The 15,323-nt window shown below is 37.7% G+C and overlaps 3 protein-coding genes across 3 annotated transcripts; 2 read left to right on the top strand and 1 right to left on the bottom strand.

Annotated features, from left to right (window-relative positions):
- The first annotated feature begins 132 nt into the window (after positions 1–132).
- LOC113543659 (P2R1A-PPP2R2A-interacting phosphatase regulator 1) lies at positions 133–8,166 on the top strand. The gene is made up of 9 exons (XM_026942054.3): positions 133–939; positions 3,003–3,087; positions 3,184–3,240; positions 3,394–3,440; positions 3,585–3,642; positions 3,726–3,793; positions 5,636–5,691; positions 5,855–5,939; positions 6,057–8,166. The coding sequence occupies exons 1-9, from the start codon at positions 839–841 to the stop codon at positions 6,172–6,174; spliced, it is 675 nt and encodes a 224-aa protein (XP_026797855.1). The 5' UTR covers positions 133–838; the 3' UTR covers positions 6,175–8,166.
- Positions 8,167–8,396: 230 nt separating this feature from the next.
- On the bottom strand, positions 8,397–13,030 carry c17h17orf49 (chromosome 17 C17orf49 homolog). The gene is made up of 6 exons (XM_026941974.3): positions 12,756–13,030; positions 12,580–12,674; positions 11,398–11,499; positions 10,464–10,672; positions 10,261–10,362; positions 8,397–8,841 (listed from the first exon to the last, which is right to left on the bottom strand). Exons 1-6 carry the CDS (start codon positions 12,774–12,776, stop codon positions 8,777–8,779), a joined length of 594 nt encoding a protein of 197 aa, XP_026797775.2. The 5' UTR covers positions 12,777–13,030; the 3' UTR covers positions 8,397–8,776.
- Positions 13,031–13,079: 49 nt separating this feature from the next.
- Positions 13,080–15,267, top strand: rnasekb (ribonuclease, RNase K b). Its single transcript, XM_026941976.3, has 3 exons — positions 13,080–13,287; positions 13,502–13,584; positions 14,527–15,267. The coding sequence occupies exons 1-3, from the start codon at positions 13,210–13,212 to the stop codon at positions 14,669–14,671; spliced, it is 306 nt and encodes a 101-aa protein (XP_026797777.1). The 5' UTR covers positions 13,080–13,209; the 3' UTR covers positions 14,672–15,267.
- The last annotated feature ends 56 nt before the right edge of the window (positions 15,268–15,323 follow it).

Raw genomic sequence — 15,323 nt, 5'->3', positions numbered from 1 at the left:
ATTCCCGTTAAAGAACTAGATGTAAAGAACTCTTCTAGATGTAAGGTAAGGGAAAGTGAGCAGTATGAGAGCATTAATCAGAGAAATCAGACGTGTCTATCACTGCTGTAGTTTTCTTCATGGCCAGAGCGAGGTGGTGTTGTTGAAGAAGAAGACCATCACTATTTGGTTGCGGGTAATATATATATTTTTAAAATGTGCTAAATTAATGAAAGCCAGACTCATGTCCCGACTGATTTGCATTGGCGGTTAGCTTTAAAGAGGGAACGTGCTCACTCTTAATTGCATCAGTCTGATAAACTTGTTTTTACGCAGTTCTTACGATTCGCGTCTCGGTATTATTCGGCTGCTTTACAAACTAGCACTTAAACTTATATAGCTGCGTGGCTAGCTCACTAGCCATCTGTCTTTCTTGCCATCTTTTACATTTAGGAATTTCGAATTTTTTAAATAAAATATATATAACGTGATGTGAAGAGTTTACTGAAAGTTTCGCTAAGTGCCAAAACTACTTGTGACTGGTGTACGTGAGTGGCTGGTAAACCTGTCGGAGCTAGTCCTGAACTTACTTGAGCAATAACCCGACGAACTAGTTAGGGGAGTTTTGTACACCGTGTCCTGTGTTCAAACCTTACAACTTCTAACAGAATGCGACTGATAAGGGACCACCTGAAATAATCCCCGCTCCGTTATCAGGCGGCTTTAAATTGGACCGAGCACTTTTAGCGTGCGGCCTGCTGGTCAGGCTTTCGCCGCATTAAATTTTAAGCTCACGCCGCTGTGGAGCGCGCTCAGTCCGGCTGCCTGCTTCAACCATACTCCGGCCTGCCGACGAGCCATGGAGAGAATGGAAGTGGACCAGTGCGCAGGCGCAGCTGGAGGGAACGGGGGCGGGGCTCTACGGAGGTCCAACAGCGCCCCTATGATCACTAATGTCAGGTAAGAAAAACACCATACATCTGCATCTAAATAAAGTGTTTTATACAATCTCTTAAGTTATAATAACGTCTTTAGACATTGTGATGGTATATTCAAAACCAGTGGTTCTTAAAGTGTGGTCCAGAGAGCCTGTGACTTTATTATTACACCTTCCCTAGACAACAGTTATGCAGGAATATACACAGGATACACCACACTTTTGCTTTATAAAATATGCAGTCTGATTTAAAATGTGTTTTATACAACCTATTATACAATCTATTAATTTATAATAATATCTTCAGATGGTATATGTTGTATAGCAAGTGTTTGGATGTGTCCTTTTGATATTTTTGCACATCTGTTGCCTGGGTGAGGGTAATAATAAAATAACGTCTACAACTTTGGAATTTTGCATGTATATTTAATTCATTTGACAGATGTTTTTATCCAAAATGTACGGTGGCCTGTAATTGCAAAACACCTTAGTAAAAAACAAACAAAAAAACAACAAAACACAACATCAAACCAAAAACAGCATAACAACTGTGAAAGCGCAACAGAAAAAATCACATCAGCATTAACTCACAATGGCAAGGGTAAGTCCTTATTAAAGATCACACGCTCATTGCTGATTTCCCACAATCTGCATCAGTCTGAGCAACCACAGAAATCAGATAGATAGAGCATGTTTACAGTAAGACGAAATATCTAGAGTCTAAATAAATCTACTGAGGCCGTTCAAATGATGTTATTTTAGACATGCTGTCAACTATTTTAGATATGCTGTCACCTTTGCACTGCGTTAAAAATGACTGTGCCAAATCCTAAGTGGCAAATTAATGGACACACTCAGTACTGTGTGACTTTATAGCGTACAGTCGTGGAAGAGTAATGAGTCATGATCGCACTGGTGATCTGGTGTCACCCAGAAGAGGATGCGTCCCCTTTTGAGTCTGATTCCTCTCAAGGTTTTTTCTCATGTTGTCTCAGGGAGTTCTGGCTTGATCATTAAGGATCTAAATCTATATCTGGATTTCTGTAAAACAGCTTTGTGACAATGTCTATTGTTAAGCACTATATAAATAAAATTTAATGGAATTGCAAACATGCTTAAAGGAAGCCGGGTTATTCAGAAGAAAGAATTATTCCTCACTATAACATAAGTAACTTCACATGAAAGCATAGAGTTGTTGTTGTTCCTCTTTCGGCTGATCCTGATAGGGGTTGCCACAGTGGATCATTGGTCTGCGTATTTGACTTGGCACAGTTTTTATGCCGGATGCGCTTCCTGACGCAACCCTCCCCAATTTTATCCGGGCTTGGGACCGGCACTGAGACCACACTGTTACACGCAACTCCAGTGGCTGTGGTTGGTTCCCTGACCGGGAATCAAACCCTGGCCACAGTGGTGAGAGCACTGTGGCCTAACCACTAGTCCTCCAGGGATTCATACACGAAAGCATAGAGTAGCCTAGACAAAAGACTGAAGAAGTGCAGTTCATTTTCCTTCCTATAGTCATACGCTGTATGAGCCTGTGAGCATGTAGTGTTCAATAAGGGTGTACCCTTTCCAAGTTAATGCTGATGTTTTTTCTGAATTTGCTGATGTATTGTTTTGTTTGTTTTGCTGTAATGTTTTCTGATTTGCTGTTCTGTTTTGGTTTGTCAATGTATTTTGCTTTCACAGACAACCATAAAAATGACTCGTGCTTGGACCGAATCTAACTGCGGATTAGGCCAAGCACAGAGATGGAAGGGTTAAAGGGCCCATCAGTGGCTTCCTGCCAGTGCTGAGATGTGAACTCTCAGTCTTCCAGTCACTAGCTCAGAAGTTAAACCACTGAGCTATCACTGTAGTGAAATTGTTATTCAGCACCAGAGTCTTGTGCAACCTTGTGTTACATAATGAGAGTACTTAATACATGTTGAAGGCTTCTTGTGTAATCCTGTCTCAAATCTGGTCACTGTGTACATGTAGAAAAGTACAGCATACAGCTACTTTTTTAATTGTATGACTTGACATAACTTGATTCTTTGGCAAACCTCTAGTGACTTACGTGTCTCATAAACTTTCCCAACAGTGATGGAATGACAGTGTTCAGCTCAAACACTTCAGGCCGGTATCGTCGGAGCAGTGTGTCTGTAAACCCAAGCTGCCCCTCTAGAGTGAGTGTTTATTTATATAGTAGGCATGAAGGTGAGCTGTTGTATTGACAGTCATTGCCCAGAGAAAATCAATGCATTGCCTTTTTTTTGTTCTAGACCCTGCCTTTTTCTCCATTCTCCTTGTGCAGCGAGAGACCAGATCACAGGCGGCAGGTGAGATTAAAGTCGGCTGCATAGAACCAAAGTGGTATTACTATTCAGGATTAGTTGGTCTGGTTTGATTTCTATGTTTAGGTGCATTTTGAGAAACAGGCATAGTTTGCATATTATCTTTATTGTACTGACAGGATTGTTTTTATGCTGCAGATGGAGAATATGGAAATCACTCTCAGAGGGAGTTTACAGAGACTAAGGTAACCATATATTTCTCTACATAATGTAGAATGAAACGTAATATAACATAACATCACAGCACAAAAAACAGTGCTTTATGTATGACTTTCTTTCTTTCGTACTTACTTACTTACGTATTTACTTACTTACTCACTCACTTATAGTGCCTCAGCTACAGTCCCCTCACCTCCTGGAACTCACTGGCATGGGCATCTATCACCAGTGAGTATGATGGACCGCTTTGATTTAATCACTTTTTGATAATCTTTAAATAATTTTTCTCCCTCACTCTCATTCTGTCATAGGATTTCCATTCCCAAGACTCTGGAGTCACTCCTAATTCTTCCCCCAGTCCAACAAGAAGGTTCAGGGGGTAGGTTTCATTGTACTACATGCAGAAATCACCAGTCAACAGTGTACTTGCATCATTTTGGAATTTTGGGGTTATTACAAGTTTATTACAAGTTGATTACAAGTTTACATTTTAAAAAATGTTCACTTCTTAGCTAACTGTACCATTACTAGTTAGAAAACTAGTTCTTTTTTCTGAATTTCTTTATAGGAATTGTTGACTTGTGCCATTACATATGCCTCATTTAAAGGGGATTCACCTTTTTCACATTCGAGCAGTTCTGAATATTTATTTGCTGATTTCTAGTCACCTCAGACAGTTTTTATGTCAGTACATGCAGTTTGAAAATTTTTTGTTTTTTCACCATTAATGATTGTTTTGCAAAACAAATTGTTTGCAAAACACGTGAATTTATGACCCTAAGTAGGCTAAATGAGTCGACATCAGTTTCCTCAAAACATAATTTTTAAAGATTCTTCCTTTATTCTTCCTTTTTAGCTTCGTCATACTCTTCTGCAGACATATTTGTGTGAATATTGGTCTTTTAGCTACTTAGCATGTAGCAACACAAGCAGGAGCACGTCAGAGAAATGCCCCCAACACAGAGGATGAATACATTCGTATAACTGAAGCGTGCAAAGGCTGGGAGTGGGGATGTGTGTGTGTTTGGGGGGGACTTTATTTTAATTTTATTTTTATTAATAAATTATTTCTGCAACATGATTGAATTAAATATGAAAAATTCCCTTTTCCTACTATCATTTTCTACTAAAGGCCACATGAATAATGAATGAATAATAATCTGCAGTTTTGCGTCTTAGCTTGTAAAATCTAGCTTTCTTTAAAAAAAAAAAAAAAAAAAAAAAAAAACAGGAAAAATGGTAGAATATCATTTAATAAGTTCTAGCTATCATAGTGAACAGTTATATCCACTATGATATATGTGCCTCTGTTGCCACAAAGACAGCACAGTTTCAGGTCTGAGGAGAAGTAGAGGAGTCTTTGGAGGAGGTTGAGTTGCTGTCTCATAATTACTGTAATTCTGACATAATATGAATGCAATATGCAGAGGTGCCAACATTTACAGTTTAGCTGTATTACTTAAGACTTTTTCTCCCCTACAGCAAACCAGAAGACACCTGTAAACTACAGTTTTTTGCTTTTAAAGTTATAGCTCACAGGTTACCAACCCTATTCCTTGAGTACCCCCTGTCTGGACATTTTTTTCCCTTGCTCTAACACTGTTAAGAGCTGTTAATTAGCTCATTAGGTGAATTAGGTATGTTTGAGTATGTAAATCTCTAAAATGTGCAAGACAGGGGATACTCCAGGGTAAATATATAAAGCACATAGCTCAGACCAAACACAAATAAAAACTGGGCTAAATAAAAAAGGGAATTCAATGAAGGGGAAAGGCCGTGAATGGGAAAGATGTGCGTTTGATTCTGCTTACTTTACCTATATGAACTTTGACTTGTGAGTCTCAGTTTTGTGAGCCAGTAGAACAAATGAAGGCGTGACTGTGGTCTCTTTCGTTGGTTAAAAAAAAAAGGAAGAGTTGCTTATTATTAAGTATCAGTCACATCGGTTTGCTGTTTTCTTACTGTTGCCTTCTGCACATAAGAAAAAATAATCATCAACCATCTCTTTCACTGACATGCTAGTGTTTCCATGGTAACATTCTGTTTGAGCTTTCTGCTTGCTAGGATTTTCTTGTAGCAACATTGGCACCTTTGCAATATGATCATATTTAACTACAGCTACATGTAGTAGAGGTTTGATCCTCCATATTCAATACATTCATCATGCAATTAGTATAAGACTTGAGGAATATTGTAATAGCATATTGCTGATTTCTGACAGGGGGTCTGTGAGTTCATCTGTGAGATGGCCAGTGGTTGCACCTTTAAAACGAAAAGGTAAGACCTGAGTTAAAATTGTGTTATAGCATCTACACTAAATGTTTGTCCCAGGTGTAAAATATTCATTGTGATTATATACAAAGTGCTGCAAAAGGTGAAAAGTCTTAAAGTCCCATTTAAGATTGCACTACATTTTTGTTTTTTTGACCTGCCTGATCAGGTGGAGTGGAATCTGACGGTCCACCTAAAAAGCTCTTTGTTGCTGGAGTTTCAGATCCTGCCCACATAACTAGTTGCACTGTCAGGTGAGGCCTTAAAAAAGGGAAACTGTTGTGCTATTGGTCAGCTTTGGAAATTATGTCGTTTCGTTTCCTCTCTTCTCTGTCCACAGTGTTAATTTTGTGTTTTTCTTCTCTGTGCAGTGTTTCCCAGTCAGTGGACTCTCCTTCAAGCGCTGTACCCGTATGTCCAAGCCCTCAGAACATTGCGCTCTCACTTTCTCCTCCCTCGCCGTTTACATCCCAACACCCCAACATCTAAACCACATCAGTTAAACTGGCAGAGTAAGGACAACGTTTCTGTCTTTATACTCGCCGCTTCCTGAACTCTGTTCAGAACCATGTCCTGAGATCAGCTCTCCATCTCACTACTTGGTGCTTTAAGGAATGTATTTGGTTCCACGTTATTTGCAGAAAAACCTTTCTGAGGGAACTTTTGAGGAAGGTTTTATGTTGTATGACTGAAGATGGAAAATGTGTCGATGCCAGGAATGGTGCAGTGCTGCCCAGTATCATCTGACTTGTTAATAGTTCATTTGCACCAAGGGCAAGGGTTTCCTTGCATTTGTGAAATAGTGTCAGGATTTACACTCAGTTATCATGTTCATGATAATGTTTTAGTGATCGCAATCTAATCATCATTTACACATAAGGATTGCCTGTGAGCATACAAATATGCCTTCCCTGGATTTAGTTTTCAGCAGGCTCAGAACATGCTTTTCTAATCTCATCCACAACCATTGACGTCTTCCAAAAAGTATTTTTAAAAAAATTTAATTAAGAAACTTTCCTTACATCAGTAGACTGTTCAGGCCACAAGTGTGTTCATATATGCTCTGTGTATGTGTTTGTTTTAAGGCTTTGTTTTAAAGGGTCATTTTATGCATTTTATTATAATTTTTCGTAAAAAAAAAACTTCCAACAAGCCTTAGAATAACAGAATGCCAGCCTGCTCTAAAGCTTGTCTGTCACATTGTTTTATCTTTAGTATGGAAGAAGAATAATGGAAGCAATTTTCTGAAATATTCCCTTTTATAAAACATGCCCAGAAAATTTTGCATCATATAAGAGGCACAAGCTTTTACTAGCATTTGCTAGCAAAAATGTTACCATATTTATTTTCAGGCTGCATTTATGTTGCAAAAGCACCCATATGACCCTAAGCTTGTAGTTGAGAAACGAACACAAATGAAGCTACATAAGCCAATTGACTGTAAAATTGTATTACATGTCAATAAGAAGACATGGTTAAATTTGTTAGATATATTTTTTCCTTTGCACAGTGTTAGACATTATTAATGTAAGTCTAAATTACATTACATAAGTGGGATCATATTTCCATGTTTTTCGTAGGGTTATTGAAAAAATAAACAGACTCACAGATGTACAGTATTGCTGATTACATACTTTTTTTTGCTGACAAATGAATTAATGCTTCCAGAGCAGTCTTTGAGCAGGAGGAGGACTGTTGTGGATCATGTGCATCATACACTGACTAGAAAACATCAACTTTTGACTATGTTACATTTCAGACTAGCATCTCAGCAGCTCAATTCTGACCTAATATTTCAACTTCAGCATTTATTTCGATTTGCAAAGATGAGAAGGATCTTTCTTGAAAGATTTCTTTAATTGTTCTTGCCTTTTCCTTACATATTTTTTAGCTTTATTGCTGGTACAATGAAATGCCTTGTAAAGTAATTCCAAAGACATTTGCACATATTGTCAAAGTCTCCAGTTGTACATGTTTAAATTAATACCAATGGATCTAAGTTGAGTCTTGAAAAGAATTGTGCAATATAGATATAAGTACATCATGGAATAGAAAAGATGACGCAATCATTTTTTTCCACATTCTATGGCTTCTCTCTTTCCTTTTCTTTCTTCTTTCTTAAATGAACATATTGATCATTTAAATGTAAATGTATTATTTATGTAAAGTCACAAATGGTCAGTTTTGTTTAGAAAGCCTTTTTCAGTAACTTGGACATAATTGTTTTTGGTTGAAGTACACATCACTTGAAAAATGTTTTTTTTTTTTAAATTCTGTTTTAGGTTTTTGTCTTTTATTTCTCTCACTTAAATGGGAGGCTCACTATCTGCATCTTATATGTCTTCTTTAAAAAGGATGAAGGACGAGTGTTAATCAGTGACTGTTACAAAGCTGGAATACAAGGCCGGGAGTTGGGTTAATTTTTGTAAGCACATGGAGCATTCTATAAAATGACAAAAAAAAAAAAAAAAAAAAACACAACTCTTCCCTCTTGTGTTTGAGATGTAAATATGTTGTAGCCACAACAAACAGAAGAGGAAGATGTATTTTTATGAACTGTAATATAAAGCAATGAGGTATATAAAGGTATATTCATTCCCTCTGAGCATATTCTGTACCTGGTAATGTCTCATTTCTAGTAGATACAAAATGCTGTTCACCTTTGAATTTGTATTTTACATTGTATATATTGATCAGGAAAATAAAGATACTGTATTTAACATTTTTTTTTATTTGATTATACATTGTGTCAAGACCCAATGGATAAACTTCTGTGGGAATACAGTCACATCCCTCTTTGACAATAAAGAGTATTTTAAAATATAATACAAAATCAAAACTAGAACACTTGTAGGAGTTTTACTCCGTGATCTGAACCACTCAATGGAAATGGAGACTTAAGCTTAACATATCTAGCAAATTCAAAAATACCTCTCTGGTATCATAAAATTAAAACAGAGTTTGAGATTAGTTTGTCACTGTTTTCTTCTACCAGTGTTCATGAACAAACCAAAGTTTATTATCCTGAATGTCACATCTGTGTGTTTGCATTGGTCTTCTGGTACTTCATTAATAGTTCAGTAAATGTGTTTCACCGGGAAAGTAGTGGCAGGTCGCTGGAGTTCATTATAAGGCTGGAGTCCAAACTCAGACACTCTGTGGGAAGAGGGAGAGAAAAGAGTTAAATGTTTCCATGGGACAATGGGCCTCATTTAGCATTCTTTTAGCAAAGTTGTGTGTACATGTTTTCATAGCCCAAACCAAACTAAAGAGTCATGCCAGATTTACAAAAGTTTTTATATGTGAAAAGCATGCTCAATTGGGTTGAGGTCATCGGACATTTAAGAACATTTAATTTCTTTGCCTTAAGAAGCTCTTGGGTTGCTTTCGCTGTATGTTTTGGGTCATGATCTGTACTGTGAGGCGCCATCCTATCAATTTTGCAGTGTCTGACTGAATCTGAGCAGAAAGTATAGCTCTATACACTTCAGAATTCATCCTGCTACTTCTGTCTTTCCATTAGTAGTTATACATGCCCATGCCATAACACTGCCTCCACATGCTTGACAGATGAAGTGGTATGCTTTGGATCATGAGCCCTTCCTTTCCTTTTCCATACTCTTCTCTTCCCATCTTTCTGGTACAAGTTACTCTTGCATCAGTACTGGTCAGGCTTTTTTAGAGGTTTTTAGTAAAGTCTAATCTGGACTTTCTGTTCTTGATTGTTACCAGTGGTTTGCATGCTGAGGTAAACCATCTGTATTTATGTTCATGAAGGCGTCTCTTGATTGTAGACTTTGACAATGATATGCCTACCTCCTCCAGAATGTTCTTGACTTGGTTAGATGTTGTGAAAGGGGTTTTCTTCAAAAAGGAAAGAATTTTGCGATCATCCACTTTAGTTGTCTTCCAGGCCTTTTGGTGTTGCTGAGCTCACCAGTGCATTTCTTCTTTTTAATAAGGTACCAAATTGTTGATTTGGCCCTCCTAAAGTTTCTGCTATCTCTATGATAGGTCTGTTTTGTTTTTTCAGCCTAATGATGGCCTCCTTCACTTGCATCCACACCTCTTTGGACTGCATATTGAGAGTTCCCATGAACTGCTACCAAATGCAAATTCAATGCTTGGACTCAACTCCAAACCTTTTATCACCTTAATTTGTCATGAAATAATTTGGAAACAGGCCACATCTTGCTATGAAACTGCTTATCAGTCAATTGTCCAATTACTTTTGTGAAAATTGAGGGAGTCCTAAACAATTGATGCAATATTCTTGTTAAACCCCTTGAATTAAAGCTGAAAGTCTACACTTCAATCACATCTTGATTGCTTCATTTCAAGTCCATTACGGAGGTCTACAGAGGCAAAATTACAAAAATTCTCACTGTCCAAATACTTCTGGAACTGACTGTATATAAATGACATACAAGTGCAATGCGTTACAACACCACTATTTACATAAAGCATGGAGATGATTTATTTAGCCACCGTAATCAATTTTATGCCAACCACAACTTATAATCATTCAATCATAAGAAAATTCTATTCATTCCATCAGACAGAGCTTACTCTTACCTTGATCGAAGTTGGGTTTTTTGGTAGAACCCTCTCCTAATCCTTCCATATCCACCAAGTCACTATTAACATCCGAGTCATTCAGGGCGCTGAGTGTCACATCTGATGCAAAGGACCATTCAGTTAACTGACTGGTTTGTTGGCAAGGAATCAAGGCACTTTATTTGAAACAATGTGCTTAAAGTCATTTTTACACTGGTCACCTGAAGTTTTTGGCTTTTTAATTGTGTGTGGCAAAGAAGAAGCACGCTGCAATCCTGCTGTCACAACTTGTGAGGTTGGAGCCATGGATGCTGGACTCGCTGCCATGGCAACGGTGGTTTTCTTCACAGTCTTTTGGGGTGGCTCTGATGAGAGCGGGACTCTGTTGTCCTCATAGAGCTTCCTCTTTACTGTGGTCTTAATCTGGGCACTGAGAGAGCAATAGATTAAAATGCATCATCATTTAATCAGGAGGCGTTTTTGTTATGATGTGATGTATTAATGAGGCTTGTTGATGCTATCTACCCAGGCTATATGTAAGGAACAAAACACAACCAGGCGTGCTGGAATTACTGAAATCCCAGCCCAAAGTTGATTATATGCCAAAAAGTGTTTTATTCCTTTTATACCACAGCAATTTGCCAACACTAACATTTTTTTTTTATTTATTAAAGAGTGACACATCATACTTTTTATCCATTTACAGTTGTGTGTGGAACGTCTGCTAATTGTTCCTTCACCAGCATCTTTTTTTTCTCTCTTGAACTTAATAAGACAAAAAATGCAGCCTGTCACATTACTGAGGAACTGTAACTGTCCTGTAGACTGACCTCTGACTGATACAAAGCACTGACACTGGAGACTCCTTCCATAAAAGCTAAATAAACATTTCCTTACAGAAAGCTCATCAGATTATCAACAGTTAGATGTTTTTTTTAATTTGTTTATATGGAAGTCCCTGTGTAAGATACAAATGATTTGCTTTGCAGTCTGCACTACTGTCAGAGCTGCTGTTATAGAAAATTCATCAAAACCTTCTGAATCATAATTGAGAATTCATTGCTGTGTTATAACTAAAATAAATAAATACATACATATATAGATATTGTAAATCAATAAGAAACAATATGGCTGAAGACAGAACACAAAACTTACACTGTGCGTTCTTTAATGACAGAGCTGATATTGTTCAAATCATCACCAAAGCGGCTCACAGCTGAACGCAGCATCTCAATTTCAGTCTCTGTCCATTTAGCTCTAGAGAGAAGTGTTGAAACAGGGGATAAGCAACAATCCAAGAATTGCCCAGGCAAATACCTGCTAAAAACCCATCAGTAGACTGGCAGATTACCAGAAAGTTAAAGGAAAAGTCCATCCTGAAACAATAAATATGTTTATATTGAAGTATTTGTGATGTGTTTAGTGACTCTGGATGTTAATTTGTTGGTCGATGATGTATTTTCATTATTTCTGTGAGAATGTAGTCTTTGTGTGCTGCTCTGACATCACAGGGGGACATTGCTAGTGCAGTTACAATATTGTTTAACAGGAGAAAAAGTTCTACAAACTCATACAGTCAGGTTTCGCTTATCTCTTAAAAGCCAAAGAGCAAGAGCTTATTTCCTCACAATTTTTCACAGACGTTTTAAATGTTGTATTAGATAGCTAGACAGACAGACAGACAGACAGACAGATGAGTAGTGGAGACAGCAAATGCTGACCTCAAAGTTACAGAATGCATTGCAGCTACAGGACACAGCTGTGCTAGGTTACGGCAGAGACTCGGCTCGGCTAGATCTACAAGACGACGCCTGATGGCATAGCGTGACTGCACGAAAGTTGAAGCTTTGTAGCTGATCTGTTTGAGCAGAGTGTAGAGATGAGCAGAGAGCTGGACAGACTAATGGACGAAAGCATTGCTGCATCGCTCTCTTTAGACAGAGAAGAACAAGGCGCTGGATCCTACTGCCACCACCATTGGCAGGTAGTCGAATAGTGTGTAACATAGGAAACTGTTCACCAACGTGAAAACAGACCAACATGTTGATGAAAGAAGTTCATCAGAAGATCACAGGTGGGATATTTTCTTTAGATAATCATTGTAACTACTTAAACAAAAATGAGGTCTAATGCACCCCTGAACACATTAATCTCAACATTATGACTGCATGTTGATTCATACCTACAATTACAACAAGAAACCTGAGGTGGACATTATTAAAAAAAAATAAATAAATAATGAAATTAATTTTTTTAAATTTAAAAAAAAAAAAAAAAAAAGTAAAGAAAAGTATATACACACACACACACACACACAAACAGGGAGTCGACTCTTACCCTGCAGGAGATGAGTCTGCTACAGGATGCAGCTGCATGGTGAGTTCACCTAGTTTACTGAAGGCAGCCCCTGCTGCCGAGAAGATTTCACCCACCTATGTACAGCATATAAAGGTTTTTAAATCAAAATTACAACATTTATCTACAATTTATTTCAAACAGGTCGACATTCTTACCTTTGCTGAAGATGAAGTCATTCTAGCAAAGTTTATTGAGACACTAACAGTTAGCTTGCTACCTAACGTTACTATCTGCTGCTGTCTTTATCCAACTTACTAACTAACTACATACAATTACTAAATAACCAGAATAAAACCTGTCTAACGTGTAATTATTAAGCAGTTTTTTTTAAGCTAGTGAATTGTGTCAGTCATAGCACTAAATTTTGTTTTCCTTAATCTACTAGCACGGTTACTAAAGGTGCAATCCCACAATGCAACACGGGATGTTCTGCATCGGATTGGTCAGAAGTTATCAAATAAGGAGTAGAGACGAAAGCGAACGAAAAAAGCCGAGCGGAACCGAGTTGTCCAGCGACCATTTTCGCGATTGCGTCCGCCATTGTTGAAGTCTTTAGCTAGTAGCAGTGTTACAGTTTTCGTCTTGTCTGTTTTTAAAAACTCAGAGACAATGCCGTCTCTGTTATTTTGCGGGCCCAAATTAGCCGCCTGTGGGATTGTGTTAAGCATCTGGGGAGTCGTCATGTTGGTAAGCCTTTATCTTCTCCGTGTCATTGATCGCTAGCTGAAATGTCCAACCACTGGTGTTTAAAGGGGTTGAGATGATCATAATCAAACTAATAACGTTATGAGCTAATCTGTCGAAATCTTACTGTACAGTGTTAGCGATTTGATAGTGGTCTTTTGTGTGTATACCGTGTAAAGGATTTTATGACACCAAAATATTTTGTGTTATTATGCAGGCGATGCTGGGGATCTTCTTCAGTGCAAAATCTGCTGTGCTGATCGAGGATGTTCCCTTTACTGAGGAAGACATCAGAAATGAGTGAGTTGGTTCTCCCATAATGCTGCACAGTATGGACATAATTAATGCCCTTGCTGTGTTGGCATACAGTGTATTGAAAACAGATTGGTGGCCCTTTACTGATGTCCTGCACTATTTTGAATGAAATGACTTGGTTATCCTTGTTGAATTGTGCAAATTACAAATTCATCCATCCATCCATCATCAGTAATCACTTTATCCTGGTAAGGGTCACAGTGGATCCAGATCCTATCCTGGGATCACTGGGTGTGATGCCAATCCATCACAGAGAACCAAGGTTTAGAGTAGTCAATCTACCTAGCATGTTTTTGGGAGGTGGGAGGAAACCAGAAAACCCAGAGAAACCCACACAGACATTAATCCAAGTTCAGGATCGAACCAGTCACCAAACGCTACACACTGCATCACCATGGCACCCCAAATAAAAACTAATGATTAACTAATATTGCTTTATCCACAAGCAATCCCTGAGCAGTAAATATTCATTCCAAACCCAGTGTACCACCTGAGCATTAAATATTGACACAGTAAAGCAGGAAAAAGTGCCACACTTTTAATATGCATGCAGATATACGTGTCATCATACCACAATACCCACCTGTGCAAGAATTTATTAAAAATCCTGGCACAGTTGCCTTTTAATATATATAAAAAAATATATACTTTTCAATAAATGGTTTCACACATCAGTCACATTCTGAAAATATTCCTAGAGATTTTTTTGTATGTTTCCATTTTCCTGAGCAGAGCAATGCAATGAAGGTTTTACTTTTCAGTCTGATAGGTTTCCTGGATGTCACTAATGAACAGCAATACAGTTAATGTATTGTATTTAATGATTTTTTTTATATATACATCTTTTTGTTCTGACATGGAATATTCTGCGTGTGACCGAAAGCTGCTTTGTCAAACACAACATTAATTTCTGTCTCATACCCACAGCAAAAACCCACCCCAGGCAATCTACAGCCTGTACAACCAGGTGGCCATCAACTGCTTCATTGCTGCTGCTGTTTATGTTGGAGTGGGTGCTATTTCTCTATGCCAGGTTCGCCTGAACAAGCGCCAGGAGTACATGGTGACATAAGCGAAAGATGTCAAGCACTCCACCAAATCTTCCAAACGTTATTTATTTGCAGATGACTTTATTTATTATAATGGATTGGTTGTAGTAGCAGTTCAAGGTTTCCGTCTTTAGAAACGTAACATGAAAAAAATGGAAAATATAGACACAAATTAAAAGTTTACTCTATCGATGATAATCTAAACAATTATAAAATAAACTTTAAAATGTTCTTTTGCATGTGTGTGAAGATGGATGTTTTGTGAATTACACATTCCCACAACAGACTGAGGAGAGGAGACGGTAGAATCAATTAATCACTGGACCACAAAAAGACCAGCTGTTAATGATAAATTATTCTGCAGCATTGTACGGTCAAAAACAGAGTGACTTTGGTGTGAAAACATTCCTGTCTATTAATGTGTGACTCTTTATAGTAATAGAAATGTGTTATTTATTAAGTGCATTATGTATTCATCTCTTCATGTTGGAAATTATACTTGCTCACAGTGCTTAAGTTATTTTTTTTTCCATTCCCTGTCTACATTATATGAATGTGATGGCAGTGAGACATTACCCTGAATAACATGTCACTGGAAATAAAAGGCTTATTGTTTAAACACAGAAAAAAACCCTTTTATTTATTTGTTACAAAACAGTGAGAAGTCACTTAAAA

Source organism: Pangasianodon hypophthalmus, chromosome 17 (genome assembly GCF_027358585.1).
Source record: "Pangasianodon hypophthalmus isolate fPanHyp1 chromosome 17, fPanHyp1.pri, whole genome shotgun sequence".
Classification (NCBI taxonomy): Eukaryota; Metazoa; Chordata; class Actinopteri; order Siluriformes; family Pangasiidae; genus Pangasianodon; species Pangasianodon hypophthalmus.
This window is presented reverse-complemented; position numbering and strand designations above follow the sequence as displayed.

What these genes read in the sequence shown, in the direction of transcription:
- c17h17orf49 (XM_026941974.3), bottom strand. Translation starts at nt 12,776, where the DNA reads ATGACTTCATCTTCAGCAAAG. An exon ending in TGACTTCATCTTCAGCAAAG is followed by an intron (nt 12,675 to 12,755) that starts GTAAGAATGTCG and finishes TGCTGTACATAG; the next exon opens with GTGGGTGAAATCTTCTCGGC. An exon ending in TAAAAAGCCAAAAACTTCAG is followed by an intron (nt 10,363 to 10,463) that starts GTGACCAGTGTA and finishes CCTTTGCATCAG; the next exon opens with ATGTGACACTCAGCGCCCTG.
- rnasekb (XM_026941976.3), top strand. Translation starts at nt 13,210, where the DNA reads ATGCCGTCTCTGTTATTTTGCGGGCCCAAATTAGCCGCCTGTGGGATT. An exon ending in TCTGGGGAGTCGTCATGTTG is followed by an intron (nt 13,288 to 13,501) that starts GTAAGCCTTTAT and finishes GTTATTATGCAG; the next exon opens with GCGATGCTGGGGATCTTCTT. An exon ending in GAGGAAGACATCAGAAATGA is followed by an intron (nt 13,585 to 14,526) that starts GTGAGTTGGTTC and finishes TCATACCCACAG; the next exon opens with CAAAAACCCACCCCAGGCAA.
- LOC113543659 (XM_026942054.3), top strand. Translation starts at nt 839, where the DNA reads ATGGAGAGAATGGAAGTGGACCAGTGCGCAGGCGCAGCTGGAGGGAAC. An exon ending in GACCAGATCACAGGCGGCAG is followed by an intron (nt 3,241 to 3,393) that starts GTGAGATTAAAG and finishes TTTATGCTGCAG; the next exon opens with ATGGAGAATATGGAAATCAC. An exon ending in TGCACCTTTAAAACGAAAAG is followed by an intron (nt 5,692 to 5,854) that starts GTAAGACCTGAG and finishes CTGCCTGATCAG; the next exon opens with GTGGAGTGGAATCTGACGGT.